General features: G+C 41.3%; 1 protein-coding gene across 7 annotated transcripts in view; it reads left to right on the top strand.

Moving 5' to 3' along the window:
• The window catches only part of LOC133665115 (chromodomain-helicase-DNA-binding protein 8-like), a 105,035-nt gene that overhangs the window by 13,609 nt on the left and 72,663 nt on the right, over positions 1-18,763 (top strand). For 5 of the 7 annotated variants that reach the window (XR_009828688.1, XM_062070328.1, XM_062070326.1 and 2 more), the window contains exons 2-6: positions 3,211-4,209; positions 7,713-8,030; positions 13,383-13,496; positions 13,561-14,063; positions 14,146-14,257. Coding sequence is in view for 6 of the 7 variants with exons in the window: in XM_062070328.1 (XP_061926312.1) it covers positions 3,304-4,209; positions 7,713-8,030; positions 13,383-13,496; positions 13,561-14,063; positions 14,146-14,257 (1,953 nt within the window). In the remaining variant the exon portion in view is untranslated. The remainder of the gene's footprint in view (positions 1-3,210; positions 4,210-7,712; positions 8,031-13,382; positions 13,497-13,560; positions 14,064-14,145; positions 14,258-18,763) is intronic. The other 2 variants (XM_062070330.1, XM_062070329.1) reach the window with 2 other exon arrangements.

The raw sequence follows: 18,763 nt of genomic DNA, 5'->3' as shown, positions 1-18,763 counted from the left end.
AAAAGCGCCAGAAAAATCGGCACTCACAAAGTGTAGATCAGTGTGGCATTATTGTGAAGATTTTGAAACCGCAATAATCAATGCATCCTTAATATTTAGTAGGGCTGTCAAAATTAACTCATTTGATTAAACACAATATCCCATTAATCATGTACACACTTGGATTAATCATGCAATTTGTTTTTGTGCATTAACCGCTATGCAGTCAGTGGTCAGATCAATGAACTAGGGCTGGGCAATACGGCCTTTTATTAATATCTCGATATCTTTAAGCCATGTCACGATACACAATATATATCTCCATATTTTGCCTTAGCCTTGAATGAACACTTGATGCATATAATCACAGCAGTATGATGATTCTACGTGTCTACATTAAAACATTCTTCTTCATACTGCATTAATATATGCTCATTTTAAACTTTTATGCAGAGAGGGAAACCACAACTAAGTCAATTGAGCAAAAGTGTATTTATTAAACAGTTATTAAGCAGTGGCACAAACATTCATGTCATTTCCAAAACCGAAAGTGCAAGATTGTCAGTCATTTTAAAACAAGCTTCTTTTGTGCATAATGTCACTAAGATGACATATCAAAACAACACTAAAATAAAGTGCACTTTTTGCACAGAACGCCACTACAATAGTTTAAAACAAATAAAGTGCACTTTTGTGCATGATGTCGCAAGATATTTCAATAACTGTCAGATAAAAATGAGCTGCATAATAGGAAATCAAATAGTGTATGTCCTTCGCTATGTGGTAGGTTCCTGCGGACGTTATCTCCTTCTGTTGTTGACTATTTTTTCATACGGTGTTGATGTGGAAATGGTTGCTTTGGCATTTTGTGGGTGTGGCACCGAACAGAGATGTTGACTTGCGGAGTTTCAAGCACTCCTTATTCTCTAGCGGGTGACTTTTCAAATGATGCTACATTAGTAGAGCTGCTACTTTTTGTAGCAACGCTTTTGTCGCATACTTGACACATTACTGTTGTCTGTTCGACATCTTCCCGCTTGAAGCCAAACCACCGCCAGACAATGGACCCCCTGTTGTTTTTCTTGGGAATTAATTCTTCTTCCTTCATTTGTTACCAGATTGGCACCTTCTCTCTCTCGTATTACCACTCGCACCTCTATGCTAGCATCACAGCTAACGCTACCCACGCTGCTACCTCTCTGCTCGGCGAGGGTGTGTGACGTCGCACGCGCGACAGTATGTGACGTATGTTGTTTTACGTCTCTGTGAGAAGCAGAGACAAGAAAGAGGGATAAATGCCCGCAGCTCAAAGCAACTGCGTGAGAAAGTATACTCCAATATCACGATATAGTCATTTTCTATATCGCACAGAGACAAACCCGCGATATATCGAGTATATTCCATATATCGCCCAGTCCTACAATGAATATGTTACTACAAAAATGAGTGAGGAGACTGAATTGTGTGCTCGCTGGATACATTTTCTTCCAAAAGCCTGAAAAATCTTTAGATAACATTACCGTAATTTCCGGACTATAAGCCGCACCTGACTATAAGCCGCACCAGCTAAATTTAGGGGAACATACAGATTGCTCCATATATAAGCCGCACCCGACTATAAGCCGCAGGGTTTTGATGTGTAATTACCGTAGTATATAGGGGTTCCTGCTACCACGGAGGGGATTGTCGGGACAGAGATGACTGTTTGGGAACGCAAAGCGTCCCATTTATTAACAATAAATCTTTCAATCATTCAATCAAACTTTCACATCTTTGACATGGCGAACAGCATTCGTGCAGAGTACAAATAATACAACGGTGCAAAGTAATACAAAGTGCTCACCTGTACGTTATCAAAATAACCAGCCTACCGGTATATGAAAAGTCAGTCTTTAATCATTGTGTCATCGTCTTCCTCCTGCGTACTAAAACCACCGAAATCCTCTTCGTCGGTGTCGGAGAAGAACAGGCCGTAAATAAGCCGCACCCTTGTATAAGCCGCAGGGACCAGAACGAGGGGAAAAAGTAGCGGCTTATAGTCCGGAAATTACGGTACATTTGTGGACAAATATTGGGATCACGATTATTCCAATTTCCAAAATGTGATTAATCGGACTAAAAAAGATAACAGTGTTTCCCCCAGAACATTTTTTATTTAAGGTGGTGTCTCTCCAGGGGAAAGGTGGGGTGGGTGTAAGGAACGGCGTAACTCGGCCTGTCGCCATTAAGTCTCCATCTCATCGCTGCCACCACACCCTGGGGGGCAATAGACTACAAACTGTGGTGATGTAGGCCGGTTTCGTCGCGTGAGGAAGCCTACAATTTTTGGTTGTTTTCCGCTCCATATGCTGAATGCAGATATACTATATATATATATATATATATATATATTTTTTTTTTTTCGTAAAGTAAAAACACTACACAAAACAGTCCTAGTTACCTGAGATACTAAGTATGTCATTATTATGACTTAGTAAGTCAATATTTTGACTTACTAATTTACTGAGTCAAAATAATGACAAAATAATGACTTACTAAGTCAAAATAATGACTTACTGTAAGTAAGCGTTTGCAATAAGCGTTTGAAAAAAGAGTTAAAAGTGGGGCCACATGCTGACATATGCGCAACTCATCATGCTTAATTTATTACAGCATTTGGGAAGCCTGTAGTTGATTTTTATTATGTGAATGTTATATTTTTCTCAACATGTGATAGCAGGGACCCTGCCATTCAAAACTAGGCTGCTGCATTACTAATGATTAATGTAACTATAGCTGAAAAAAATAGTAATAGGAGAGACTATTCATCCCTGAACTTCACGGAGTTCATGTAGGCTTTATGATGCAGTTACATTATTATATCAACTATTAGAGACAGCTTCAGGAAACTCTTCATTTAACATAATGTCCTTTTTTGCGGCTTCAACACAGCTCAATCAACACAGAAAAGGGTAAAGTGAAATAACTTAGTTGTTAACTGTAGGTCAATAATGCTTGTCTTTCTCTCAGACAGACACACACACCGCACAGTGAGCTAACGTTACGCTAAAAGCTAATTAGCCTTCAGCTGAGCTGCCGCTTATGTTTCTACAAAGCGCTGTGGGAAACCCTGCATTTGGTAGCCTTAATATATAGAAATCTACTTTCAGTATGATACTTTATTTAAAGGTTTTTGTTATTGAGTGATGCGATGATCTGACCTTGTCTGTTTTTTCTCTCTCCTATGTCCAGCTTTTTTCTCTGATATTTTGAAGAACCGGAAGGTGTTTTTTATCTCGGAGCGTCGCTAACATTGCGCCCATCTCCCCGTGTGGAGGGGGCAAGATGGCGGACCCAATTATGGACCTCTTTGAGGACACGCCCTTGTTCAACCTGGATGCCCTCCCGGATGATTCCTATTCTCATGGTTCCTCGGACCCTGTGGAGGAGGCTCTTAAACTGGCGCTGGGTCAGATAGACGCACCGGAGCCCGAGCTCACGGTCAACGCCGGCCTCGGCGTACCTGTAGCGGCTCCCGCCGTACCCGAACTTGCCCCCGTTTCGGTCCCCGCGCCACAGCCGGTGGTAGCGGCTCACACGGTCTCTTTAGCCACAATTCCGACTGTCACCCAAGCCCCCGCTGCTGTCAATACCGTACCTCAAGTTCAAGCCCAGGTCACTGTCCCTATTGCATGCAACACCAGCGTGGCCACCACTACCGCGGTCCTGCTGAACTCACCGCTGACCGTCTCCAGCCCTTCCATCACCACCACCGCCGCCACACAGCAGCTCGCACAGTTGGCTCAGCAGCTCACCCCCCAGCAGTTGGCGGCCATCACTCAGCAAGCCGGTGGTAAAATCGTCATTCTCAAGGGTCCACAAGGACAAGCCCAGGTCCTGCAGACTGTATCGGGAGCCACCGGGCCGACGGGCGGCAAGGTTATCCGTCTGCTGTCCGGCTCGCCCCTCAAACCGGGCATGTCCATATTACAAGGAGGGGCGGTCTTGAACCAAGGGCAAACCCAGGTCAAAGTCGGGGCGGCGGGCGTGCAGAGGCTGCTGCAGTCGGCCAACGGGCCCGTGAAGCAGCTGCTGCTCACCTCCATGCCCCAGCAAATGCAGCAGACCCAAGGCCAGCAGGTCCAGGTGCAGATTTCGCCACAAACACAAGTCCAGAGCCAGCCGGCTCATATCCAAGTCCAAGCGCCGAATCAGGTGCAGCTGCAGCCAGCCATGCAGGCCCAGACACCGGTAAGTTCACACTGCAGGTCCATTCCCATTTCTTTGCCCTAGGGTTGTACAGTATACCGGTATTAGTATAGTACCGCGATACTAATGTATCATATTCGGTACTATACCGACTCTGAACACCCCCCCGTCGTCGTCACGTCGTGTCATTGCTGGTTTACGAGCAGAGGAGCATGTTCGGCAGCGCACAAGCAGACACAGTGTGTAGACAGAAAAGGGAGAACGTAAAAAGTAAAGATAAAGGTGAAGTTATAACACTGAAAGGCCCTCAGGAAGAGGTGCTTTAAGGCTTAGTGGCCACATGCGTGGACAGCACCTTTTAGCTCTTATTCCCAAAATTGTGTACACTACTGAGTTGGGGTCTTATGGCCACTTATGTGGACACTTATACTGCCATCTGGTGGTGTCAGAAGAGTATAACATGCAATGGAATTTGTAAAAATAAGAATTAGCATGTCACTAAACATGAAGTACATGTTTGTGTACTTATGGACTAAGTACATCATATCAAAAGATGATTCTTAGTTTTTATTCTAATTAGGGTCCAATAAGCCCAAATAGCAAAGAGAAATATAAAAAAAAAGCATGTAAACAAACAGCTTGGGCCTTAGGAGGTTAAGACATGGCTAGCTAGCTAGCGGCTAAAGTCCAGACCCAGTCTGCAGTGTTGTAGCTACTTCTAAATCACTAATCCTCGTCTCCACGGCGACAAATAAAGTAAGTTTCTTACAAGTAACCTTATCACTGCAGGACGAGGAATAGCTAAACATGCTTCACTACACACCGTAGCTCACCGGCGTCAAAATGTAAACAAACACCATTGGTGGATCTACACCTGACATCCACTGTAATGATACCAAGTACAAGAGCGTCTCTCGTCGATACTACTATGATTATGTCTATTTTTTGGCATCACAACATCTTCTTTCGTTTTTAAAAAATGTATATTATGTTTATAAAGTCAGTAAATATGTCCCTGGACACATGAGGACTTTGAATATGACCAATGTATGATCCTGTAACTACTTGGTATCGGATTGATACCTAAATTTGTGGTATCATCAAAAACTAATTTAAAGTATCCAAACAACAGAAGAATAAGTGATTATTGCATTTTAACAGAAGTGTAGATAGAACATGTTAAAAGAGAAAGTAAGCAGATATTGACAGTAAATGAAAAATTGGATTAATAATTCATTTTCTACCACTTGTGCTTAATTATTTTGAGAAAGTAATAGGTAGATAAATGACACAATATGTTACTGCATATGTCAGCAGACTAATTAGGAGCCTTTGTTTGTTTACTTACTACTAAAAGACAAGTTGTCTTGTATGTTCACTATTTTATTAAGGACAAACTTGCAATAATAAACATATGTTTAATGTACCCTAAGACTTTTTGTTAATATAAAGCCAATAATGCAATTTTTTTGTGTTGCCCATTATTTAGAAAAGTATCGGAATAATTTTAGTACCGCTACCAAAATACCAATTTTGTCAAGAGGAGTGGTCAAAAATTCAAGCAGAAGCTTGTGAATGGCTACCAAAAGCGCCTTATTGCAGTGAAACTTGCCAAGGGACGTGTAAGCAAATATTAACATTGCTGTATGTTAAGGCTGAAACGACGCGTCGACGTAGTCGACGTCATCGGTTACGTAAATACGTCGACGCCGTTTTTGTGCGTCGACGCGTCGCATAATGACGTCACACTACCGTCATGGCGAAGCGCAAAGCAGACGATCAAAGAAGACGATGCGAGCGGTGCGAGCGAGGGGGGAAAAGCATGCCAAAAGTGTGGGAGTACTTCAATAAACGGCCTAATAATGTTGTTGTATGCACACTGTCGAGCGGAAATGGCCTATCATAGCAGCACAACGGCTATGAACGAACATTTGAAAAGAAAACCATCAACTAGTCAATCGTCCGCGCGAGCATACGTTGTCATCATTACACAAAAACATGAATGTGCCATTTGTATCTGCTAGGGGTGTAACGGTACGTGTTTTGTATTGAACCGTTTCGGTACGGGGCTTTCGGTTCGGTACGGGGGTGTACCGAACGAGTTTCTAAGCTAAAGTCTTAACAAGCTGCTTTGCTCCGTCTGCCTCTGTCTCAGCACGCAGCATTGTCCCACCCACACAACCATCTGATTGGTACACACGCAGCATTGTCCCACCCACACAACCATCTGATTGGTACACACGAAGCATTATCAGCCAATCAGCAGTGCGTATTCAGAGCGCATGTAGTCAGCGCTTCAGGGTGGAGCAGATAGGTGTTTAGCAGGTGAGCATCAGGCAGCGGACTCTCCCCAAATGATAATAAACACCTCCCAGTCAACTACTACTAACATCACTATGAGCCCGTTGACCTTCTAGAAACTTAAACTGCAGCTCAGCTCGCTCGAAATCCTGGCTTGAGGTGAAGGCTAATTAGCTCTCAGTTCCAGCCACATCGACCCCTTCTGAGCGCCTATTTTCAGCTGCTGGGAATATTGTAAACAAGAAAAGAAGCAAAGCAAGTAGACATGCTAACCTTTCTTCATTACAACTGTTAGTCACTCACTGGAATGAGTAGAATTGGTTATTGTGTACTGTGTTGGACTGGATGTTTATTTTGCACATTTTAAAAGCAATATTTAATGTTTACAGTGCTCCAGAATATTTAGATTGGCACTTTTTTGTATTGGATGTTTATCTTTATTTTTGCACATTTTAGCAAATAAGCAATACTTTCACTTTTGTTGAAATGTTTACACTGTTGTTACAGAATATTTCGTTTTGCACTTTTTTGTATTGGATGTTTATCTTTATTTTTGCACATTTTAAAGCAAAATAAGCAATACTTTTACTTTTGAAATGCTTATACTATTGCAGAATATTAAGATTTGCACTGGATGTTGACTTTTATATTTGCACATTAAAAAGCAAATAAGCTACTTTTAATTTTGTTAAATGTTAAAAGTTTTAAATGTTTACATTGTTACAGAATATTTAGTCATGTTGTTGTCAATGTTGACCTAGTGGCCATACTTCTTTTTTTTTGTAAATAAAAGCCATGCCTTTTGAAAAAACGGGCCTACATTTATTTTTTCATCTTCATTTTGAATAAAAAAATAATCGGCAAAAGGAAAAAATAATCTATAGATTCATCGAAAAAATAATCTATAGATTAACCGATTAATCGAAAAAATAATCTATAGATTAATCGATAGAAAAATAATCGTTAGCTGCAGCCTTACTGTATGTATACTTTTGACCCAGCGGATTTGCTCACATTTTCAGTAGACCCATAATAAATTCATAAAACAAGCAAACTTCATGAATGTTTTTTGTGACCAACAAGTATGTGCTCCAATCACTCTATCACAAAAAAACAAGAGTTGTAGAAAGTATTGGAAATTCAGGACAGCCATGACATTATGTTCTTTACAAGTGTCTACGACTGTATGTCTTTATTTCCAATCCTATTAATATGAGACTAATTCCTATTATTTGTGTTTTAAGGGGAGCGAAGCAAAGCGCATCACTCTGGTCCTCCAGCAGCCCTCGCAGGCTGCCGCCGCGACGCAAGCGGGCCAAACGGTTTCCGCCCAGCCCCAGGTCACGCAGGTTCAACAAACAGCCCAAGGAGGTCAGCAACAGGCCCAGGCCCCGACTCGATTGGTCCTGGGTCAGCTCCCCGGGGGAAAACTAGTGCTCCAGGGAAGCCAGCTTGCAGCCTTGACCCAGGCCCGGGCTGCGGGCCAGGCAGGAGGGCAGCCCAAAGTCCTCACCATCCAGCTGCAGGTGCAGCAGCAGCCTAACCAGCAAGGAGGCGTTAAGGTGAGACCCATGTTTTACCTTTTAGAAGGTATAATGTCATGTGAAGTATGTCATTAAAATTTGGTTCTTTAAAGGCCTACTGAAATGCGATTTTCTTATTTAAACGGGGATAGCAGGTCCATTCTATGTGTCATACTTGATCATTTCGCGATATTGCCATATTTTTGCTGAAAGGATTTAGTAGAGAACATCGACGATAAAGTTCACAACTTTTGGTCGCTGATAAAAAAGCCTTGCCTGTACCGGAAGTAGCAGACGATATGCGCGTGACGTCACCGGTTGTGGAGCTCCTCACATCTGCACATTATTTTACAATCATGGCCACCAGCAGCGAGAGCGATTCAGACCGAGAAAGCGACGATTTCCCCATTAGTTTGAGCGAGGATGAAAGATTCGTGGATGAGGAACGTGAGAGTGGAGGACTAGAGGGCAGTGGGAGCGATTCAGAAGAAAAAAGAGCCGCATCCGCCATTGATGCTGTAGTCGTACTGGCCATGATCTGATCTATTGTCTGTAAATGTACAATACTTTATATTAATGTCTATTGTAATCTATTGACAGTAATGTCAGTAAATGTACGATACTTTATACTGTAGAAGAACTTGACTAGAACTTGAAGCAATAATTATATGTAAACTATTTTATTGTTAATTTATTTCATTGTTCATGGAGTAGTCTATGACTATGTCTGTGAGTATGACTATGGAAACTGGAAATCAAGATCCTTACCCTCCTCCTTTCCCGGGTGGTGGCGATGCCCATCTCTGCCCTTCGCAAGGGACCCTCTTCGAAACACGATCTTTCGAAATGATCGCTGCATAATACACTGTACTTTGTGTGTGTGGTCCAATCCAACCGTGTTCGCTTGACCTCTCTGTTCCATAGTAAAGCTTGACTGTCATCTTTCGGGAATGTAAACAATGAAAACACCGGCTGTGTTCGTGTTGCTGCAGCCGGCCGCAATACACCGCTTCCCACCTACAGCTTTCTTCTTTGCCGTCTCCATTGTTCATTGAACAAATTGCAAAAGATTCACCAACACAGATGTCCAGAATACTGTGGAATTTTGCGATGAAAACGGACGACTTAATAGCTGGCCACCATGTTGTCCCAAAATGTCCTCTACAATCCGCGACGTCACGCGCAGGCGTCATCATACCGAAACGTTTTCCGCAGGATATTTCGGCGCAAAATTTAAAATTGCACTTTAGTAAGCTAACCCGTATTGGCATGTGTTGCAATGTTAAGATTTCATCATTTTTGTATAAACTATCAGACTGCGTGGTCGGTAGTAGTGGCTTTCAGTAGGCCTTTAAGGTGCTAATTCTAGCCTCTACTCCAGTACATTACCTTGGTATTTAAAATTGTTATGAATTCAAAGAAAGCTGTTATAGAATATATTTTATTGACATTTGAATTATATATGCAGGTACACATGGTATACAAATTGCATCTTTGAAAGGTAGCAATTGAAGTACCAGACAAAATTAATAATTAAGTTAAAATAAATGCATACATAATATTTGAACTGATTAAATACATAGCATATTTTCCGGACTATAGAACGCGCTGGTATACAAGCCGCGCCCACTAAAAAAAAAAAAAAAAAATCCATATATTAGCCACACCGTACTACAAGCCGCAGATATATACGTTGTGAAATTGGTTATTTACACACAAATATTCTGTAAATGTTTATTTACATACCTTAATTGTTTTCAAACGGTGCCTGTAAAATGGCTGAACAAACAAAACAGAAGTCATCGCCATGGACCCGCTAGCTGCGGAAGCTAGTTCTCCAATCACCTAAATAGACACCATGCTCGACGATAGTTACAGTGTTCCTGGGATTAAAGGCCTCACCTTTTTTCCTCGAAAATTGCTGTGTATTGTGGCCAAACAGCTCCATTTTTGTTTCATGGTGAATTCACATGGACAAAGATAAGACCTTCTGGAGAAAAGTTCTGTGGTCAGATGAAACAACCTTCATGGATGTTTTTTTGTGACCAACAAGTATGTGCTCCAATCACTCTATCACAAAAAAATATAAGAGTTGTAGAAATGATTGGAAAGTCAAGACAGCCATGACATTGTGTTCTTTACAAGTGTATGTACACTTTTGACCACGACTGTATATACAGTATTTTATACTACATCAATAATATACAATGAGTGTTAATCAGTAATACACTTGTGTGCAGCTTTCACATGGTCACAAAATTCACAAGTTCTATAGTTTTGGTGTTTTGTGGTGGTTGCCGCTATTTTGACTTTCCTTTGTTTACATAAAAAAAATATTTTGTTTTTGTCAGCACTTTGCAAGTCCTTATTTCTAAATGCATAAAAGTTTAATACAGTGGAACGTCGATATACCAACCTAATTGGTTCTTGAACATGGTTCGCCGACCGAAACGTTCGTATACTGAGACAAATTTCCCCATAATAAACAACGTAAACATGAATAATTGGCTCTTTGGGTGGGCGGGGTTTGATTGTAGCGGGGGGGTGTATATTGTAGCGTCCCAGAAGAGTTAGTGCTGCAAGGGGTTCTGGGTATTTGTTCTGTTGTGTTACGGTGCGGATGTTCTCCCGAAATGTGTTTGTCATTCTTGTTTGGTGTGGTTTCACTGTGTGGCGCATATTTGTAACAGTGTTAAAGTTGTTTATACGGTCACCCTCAGTGTGACCTGTATGGCTGTTGACCAAGTATGCCTTGCATTCACTTGTGTGTGTGAAAAGCCGTAGATATGATGTGACTGGGCCGGCACGCAAAGGCAGTGCCTTTTAAGGTTTATTGGCGCTCTGTACTTCTCCCTACGTCCGTGTACACAGCGGCGTTTTAAAAAGTCATACATTTTACTTTTTGAAACCGATACCGATAATTTCCGATATTACATTTTAAAGCATTTATCGGCCGATTATATCGGCAGCCCGATATTATCAGACATCTCTAGTTGGTGCACTAATTGTAAGTGTTTTTATGTTGATTTAATAAAAATTTTTTAAAAAGTATTGAGGTGGGTAAGCTTAACTTTGGAAAGCATGGTAAACAAAACGTCGGCGGACAGCCATGATCGGTAAAAAATTAATAGATTAAAAATCTGTGCGTCCAGGGGGATGCATGGACTTCCGGGATTTTGCGTCCTTTCTGATTTTCAATGCGTAAAAAGACACAAAAAGTGCGTTAACGGCAACGCTGGAAGTACACACACAGTAATTCAATCAATCAATGTTTATTTATATAGCCCTAAATCACAAGTGTCTCAAAGGGCTGCACAAGCCACAACGACATCCTCGGTTCAGATCCCACATCAGGGCAAGGAAAAACTCAACCCAGTGAGAAACCTTGGAGAGGACCGCAGATGTGGGTGACACTCTATAGCCCGCAGACTTTTTTTGGGCTCTGGGAATCACTAATAAGCCGGAGTTCTTTGAACGCAGATTTCTTGTCGGGACATATGGTACAATACAATCAGCAAGATAGGATGGAGCTAGACCGTGTAGTATTTTATACGTAAGTAGTAAAACCTTAAAGTTACATCTTAAGTGCACAGGAAGCCAGTGCTGGTGAGCCAGTATAGGTATATATATAGGTATATATGTATATAAAGGTATATACAGTATAGGCGTAATATGATCAAACTTTCTTGTTCTTGTCAAAGGTCTAGCGGTCGCATTTTGTACCAACTGTAATCTTTTAATGCTAGACATAGGGAGACCCGAAAATAATACGTGACAGTAATCGAGACGAGACGTAACGAACGCATTTATAATGATCTCGGCGTCGCTAGTGGACAAAATAGAAGGAATTTTAGCGATATTACGGAGATGAAAGAAGGCCGTTTTAGTAACAATCTTAATGTAAGACTCAAACGAGAGAGTTGGGTCTAAGATAATACCCAGATTCTTTACAGAGTCGCCTTGTGTAATTATTTGGTTGTCAAATGTGGTGGTATTATTAATTACGAAAATGGTTTCTGAAAGGCCTACTGAAATGATTTTTTTTTATTTAAACGGGGATAGCAGATCCATTCTATGTGTCATACTTGATCATTTCGCGATATTGCCATATTTTTGCTGAAAGGATTTAGTAGAGAACATCGACGATAAAGTTCGCAACTTTTGATAGCTGATAATAAAAAAAGCCTTGCCTGTACCGGAAGTAGCGTGACGTCGCAGGTTGAAGGGCTCCTCACATTTCCCCATTGTTTACACCAGCAGCGAGAGCGATTCAGACCGAGAAAGCGACGATTACCCCATTAATTTGAGCCAGGATGAAAGATTCGTGGATGAGCAACGTGAGAGTGAAGGACTAGAGTGCAGTGCAGGACGCATCTTTTTTCACTCTGACCGTAACTTAGGTACAAGCTGGCTCATTGGATTCCACACTCTCTCCTTTTTCTATTGTGGATCACGGATTTGTATTTTAAACCACCTCGGATACTATATCCTCTTGAAAATGAGAGTCGAGAACGCGAAATGGACATTCACAGTGACTTTTATCTCCATGACAATACATCGGCGAAGCACTTTAGCTACGGAGCTAACGTGATAGCATTGGGTTAAATGTAGATAGAAACAAGAGAAATAAACCCCTGACTGGAAGGATAGACAGAAAATCAACAATACTATTAAACCAGGGACATGTAACTACACGGTTAATGCTTTCCAGCCTGGCGAAGCTTAACAATGCTGTTGCTAACGACGCCATGGAAGTTAACTTAGCAACGGGACCTCACAGAGCTATGATAAAAACATTAGCGCTCCATCTACGCCAGCCAGACCTCATCTGCTCAACACCCGTGCTCACCTGCCTTCCAGCGATCGACGGAAGGACGAAGGACTTCACCCGATCATCCGTGCGGTCGGCGGCTAGCGTCGGATAGCGCGTCTGCTATCCAAGTCAAAGTCCTCCTGGTTGTGTTGCTGCAGCCAGCCGCTAATACACCGACCCCACCTACAGCTTTCTTCTTTGCAGTCTTCATTGTTCATTAAACAAATTGCTAAAGATTCACCAACACAGATGTCCAGAATACTGTGGAATTTTGAGATGAAAACAGAGCTTTTTTGTATCGGATTCAATGGTGTCCGAATACTTCCGTTTAACGATTGACGTCACGCGCATACGTCATCATACATCGACGTTTTCACCCGGAAGTTTAGCGGGAAATTAAAAAATTGCACTTTATAAGTTGCAATGTTAAGATTTCATCATTGATATATAAACTATCAGACTGCGTGGTCGGTAGTAGTGGCTTTCAGTAGGCCTTGAAGGTAGCTTGTTGAGAAATATCTCATCCAAAAAAAAGCAAGTTTGTCATGTTTGCTCACAGCATGTGTATTTTGTTTCAGTACCAACTGGTGTCAGGAGCTGGCAATGCCGGCAGCCCGCAGATACTGCAGATATCCCAAGGCCAAGGAGGGCAGAGGCTGGCAGTTCCTTTCAAAATGCTCCTGCAGCCTCAGGTAGTCATTTTCTGCTTGAAAGTATTTTGGAACTAGAGCAATGATGTTGTCTTTTCTCTGACAGACAAGCTCGGCGTCGACAGCCGGCGGGGCTGTCTCTGTGGTGAAGGTTGTCAACTCTTCAACAGCGGGACCCTCCAGCACGACCACCTCCCCGACGCAGACCATCCGCATCGCCAAGGCCCCCGGTGATTCCTCCTCTGTGCGCCGTGTGGAAATCTTGTGCAAGCAAGAGAAGGCTAACCGTATTGTTGCTGAAGCTATAGCAAGGGCCAAGGCACGGGGCGAGAAGAACCTTCCTCGAGTGCTCAACCAGGACGAACTTCCGGCCTCACAAACCTCGCCAGAAATAGGGGAAACGGTCACGGTGGTGTCCACCGCAAAGAAGAAGACAAGCGGTGGAGGGAGCAAGAAGAAAAGCCCTGTGGCTGCAGGGATACCATCCAAACTGGCAGGGGCGGCGGACAAAAAAGGCAAAGCCAAACCTGCCGGAGGGACAGTTGTAGTTGCCGGAGGCACCGTAATACCTGTGGCAGGAAACAAGAGCAAAAGTAAAACCAAGACAAAGTAAGTTGGGGAATGTCGCTTTTTTTTTTACAAAACTGTACTTTTGATGACGGCCACTTATGCGTCTCCAATCTACTCTCAGCACGATTACTCTTGTGGGAGCCAAAAAGAGAAAAAGGAATCCTTCCTCCGAGCATTCAGACGGGGAGCTGAGTCCGGCCTCACCTGCTGCGCTGGAGGAAGACCTGACCATGGTATGAACACACGCTTGAAGAGGAACTACACTTTTTGGGGATCATTCACAATCGTTATGTGAGACAAGCACACACGTTTCTCTTTTTTTTTAATGCATTGTAGTCAGGGCTGGGCGATATGGCCTTTTATTAATATCTCAATATTTTTAGGCCATGTCACGATACACAATATATATCTCCATATTTTGCCTTAGCCTTGAATGAACACTTGATGCATATAATCACAGCAGTATGATGATTCTATGTGTCTACATTAAAACATTCTTCTTCATACTGCATTAATATATGCTCATTTTAAACTTTCATGCAGAGAGGGAAATCACAACTAAAAGTGTATTTATTAAACAGTTATCAAGCAGTGGCACAAACATTCATGTAAATTCCAAAACAGAAAGTGCAAGATTGTCAGAGACATTTTAAAACAAGCTATTAGTGCACTTTTGTGCATGATGTCACTAAGATGACATATCAAAACAACACTAAATTAAAGTGCACTTATTGTACAGAACGCCACTACAATAGTTTAAAACAAATAAAGTGCACTTTTGTGCATGATGTCACACAAGATATTTCAATAAGTGTCAAATAAAAATGAGCTGCATAATAGGAAATCAAATAGTGTATGTCCTTCGTTATGTGGTAGGTTCCTGCGGACGTTATCTCCTTCTGTTGTTGACTAGTTTTTTTCATACGGTGTTGATGTGGAAATGGTTGCTTGGGCATTTTGTTGGTGTGGCACCGAACGGAGATGTTGACATGCGGAGTTTCAAGCACTCCTCATTCTCTAGCGGGTGACTTTTCAAATGATGCTACGCATTAGCAGTAATGCTACTATTTGTAGCAACGCTTTTGCCGCATACTTGTGAAACATCTTCCCGCTTGAAGCCAAACCACCGCCAGACGATGGACCCCCTGCTGTTTTTCTTGGGAATGAATTCTTCCCTCATTTGTTACCAGATTAGCACCTTCTCTCGCTCGTATTACCACTCGCACCTCTCCGCTAGCATCGCAGCTAGCGTTACCCATGTCGCTACCTCTCTGCTCCGCGACGGCGTATGACGTTGCACGTGCGACAGTATGTGGCGTGCCGTATTTTTCGGAGTATAAGTCGCACCGGAGTATAAGTCGCACCGGAGTATAAGTCGCACCGGCCGAAAATGCATAATAAAGAAGGAAAAAAACATATATACACTACCGTTCAAAAGTTTGGGGTCACCCAAACAATTTTGTGTTTGAGCCTTCATTTCTAAGAACAAGAATAGACTGTCGAGTTTCAGATGAAAGTTCTCTTTTTCTGGCCATTTTGAGCGTTTAATTGACCCCACAAATGTGATGCTCCAGAAACTCAATCTGCTCAAAGGAAGGTCAGTTTTGTAGCTTCTGTAACGAGCTAAACTGTTTTCAGATGTGTGAACATGATTGCACAAGGGTTTTCTAATCATCAATTAGCCTTCTGAGCCAATGAGCAAACACATTGTACAAGTAGAACACTGGAGTGATAGTTGCTGGAAATGGGCCTCTATACACCTATGTAGATATTGCACCACAAACCAGACATTTGCAGCTAGAATAGTCATTTACCACATTAGCAATGTATAGAGTGTATTTCTTTAAAGTTAAGACTAGAATAAAGTTATCTTCATTGAAAAGTACAGTGCTTTTCCTTCAAAAATAAGGACATTTCAATGTGACCCCAAACTTTTGAACGGTAGTGTAAGTCGCACTGGAGTATAAGTCGCATTTTTGGGGGAAATGTATTTGATAAAAGCCAACACGAAGAATAGACATTTGAAAGGCAATTTAAAATAAATAAAGAATAGTGAACAACAGGCTGAATAAGTGTACGTTATATGAGGCATAAATAACCAACTGAGAACGTGCCTGGTATGTTAACGTAACATATTATGGTAAGAGTCATTCAAATAACTAACATATAGAACATGCTATACGTTTACCAAACTATCTGTCACTCCTAATCGCTAAATCCCATGAAATCTTGTACGTCTAGTCTCTTACGTGAATGAGATAAATAATATTATTTGATATTTTACGCTAATGTGTTAATTTCACACAAAAGTCGCTCCTGAGTATAAGTCGCACCCCCGGCCAAACTATGAAAAAACTGCGATTTATAGTCCGAAAATACGGTATGTAAGAAGGTGCGCTTGTTTTATGTCTCTGTGAGAAGGAGAGACAGGAAAGAGTGAGAAAAGCCTGTAGTGTAATGCCCGCAGCTAAAAGCAACTACGTGAGAACGTATACTCCAATATCACCATATAGTCATTTTCTATATCGCACAGAGACAAACCCGCGATATATCGAGTATATTCCATATATCGCCCAGTCCTACCGCTGCATATTCAAGTACTTACACAACCGCCAGGGGGCGACGGAAAGACAGTGGACTCATGTGAACGCGAGTGAGAGAGTGACTGACAGTTGATCACCTGTAGCTCCCAAACATATTCAGAAAAATAAAGGCATTATTACATTGGTGACTTTCTCTCCCGCAGAGTGATCCACATTTTAGCCCCGGAACACACCTCACCGTTCCCAAGACATCTTCCCGTTCGTTCCTGTGCCACAAGTTGCGTGGCAAAGCTGCGTCGTTGTGCACATTTAAACAAATCGAGTCGCGTCGACAGATTATGCATAAAAAAAAAACGTCCCTTTTTTTCCCCTCAACCGCCATCGTTTGCCCGCGACGTGAAGTTAATAAACCAAATGGAGTTATGGTTGCTCACAGAGCGGTCCGCCCGCCTCCAATGTACAGACTACCGAGACATCAACGGTGCATCGAGGGACCCCATATCCATCCACCTCTCAAAAACACTTATAAATAATGGATGAATAACGTTGAATAATGGATGAATAAGGTTTTATTTGGCAAAGACATGTCCTACACTGTGAGCAGTACAGTGTGTGCCTTTTCTGCATTTTTTTCCACTTCTTTGCACTTTTAGAACACACTCTGTAATGGCATATTTATTTTTAGTTAGCTCTTTGTCTTTTGTGTCTTTTATTTTATAAATGATTCATTCTTTTTGAAGTTTCACTTTTGAAATAAAAGCCCAGTTCACATACTGTTTAAAACAGAAAGGGCAATAACATATGGTTTACATAACTTAGTAAATAATCATGATTAATAATGTTGATTTCAATACTATAAAAATAACTAGATGAGGCAATTCCTGGAGGAATTGCGTGTGAATGCTCCAATGCTGAAGTTTAACTGAAGTCCTGGAATTTTTTTTTTTTTAGAATTGTTGAAGTAGAGCACACAATTCCCAAACAGGCTGAATATTTTGAAGGTGGAACAGTGTGAATCAGATGAAAAATGTGGGAGTTGTGGGACTTTCAAAAATGTACCATTGATTTCAATGTGAATTTCCAAAAAATTTGAGAATTTCAGGGAAAATTGGGACATTTTTTGAAAATGGTAAAAAACTTAAATGGTCTGAATGAGTTGAGATGGTTGGTGTTGAAATTTTTCAAATCGGCCAAGAAAACATGTTGAATTGACAAATGGTATTATGGAATTTCAGGAAAACCGGGAATTTTTTCTTGTTCATAAAACAACTTTGTTTTTTTTCCTGATTAAGAGGAATGTTTTGACGGTGAAATTGGGTTGAAAAATGTGGAAGGAGTAGTTGCCAGAAAAAAGGGTGGAAATAGGGCTTTGGAAAAACAGGTATTCTGGAAAATCCTGGAATTGTTTTTAACTTTGAAAAATGTCCCATTGATTTCAATGGGAATTTCCAAAAAAATTGGGAATTTTGGGGAAAAGTGGGAATTTTTTGGAAAATTGTAAAAATGGTCTGTATGAGTTGAGATGGTTGGGGTTTAAATTTTTCAAATCGGTCAAGAAATATTGAAGTAGTAACATGTTGAATTGAGAAATGGTATTTCGGAATTCCTGGAATTTTGGGAAAACCGGGAATTTTTTACAGTTCATAAAACAACTTGGTTTTTTGTCCTGATTAAGAGGAATGTTTTGACGGTGGAACGGTTGAAATGCGTTGAAAAATGTGGAAGGAGTAGTTGCCAGAAAAAGGGTGGAAATAGGGCTTCGGAAAACCAGGAATTCTGGAAAATCCTGGAATTTTTTTGAACCTTGAAAAATGTCCCATTGATTTCAATGGGAATTTCCCCAAAAATTGGGAATTTCGGGGAAAAGTGGGATTTTTTTGGAAAATGGTCAAATTAAATGGTCTGAATGAGTTGAATTGGTTGGTGTTGAAATGTTTCAAATCGGTCAAGAAATGTTGAAGTAGTAACATGTTGAATTGAGAAATAGTATTACGGTATTCCTGGAATCTCGGGAAAACCAGGAATTGTTTCCTGTTCATAAAACAGTTTTTTTCCTGATTAAGATTAATGTTTTGACGGTGGAACGGTTGAAATGTGGTGAAAAATGCGGAAGAAGTAGTTGCCAGAAAAAAGAGTGGAAATAGGGCTTTGGAAAACCAGGAATTCTGGAAAATCCTGGAATTTTTTGAACTTTGA

The sequence above is a fragment of the Entelurus aequoreus genome, linkage group LG14 (genome assembly GCF_033978785.1).
Source record: "Entelurus aequoreus isolate RoL-2023_Sb linkage group LG14, RoL_Eaeq_v1.1, whole genome shotgun sequence".
Classification (NCBI taxonomy): domain Eukaryota; kingdom Metazoa; phylum Chordata; class Actinopteri; order Syngnathiformes; family Syngnathidae; genus Entelurus; species Entelurus aequoreus.
This window is presented reverse-complemented; position numbering and strand designations above follow the sequence as displayed.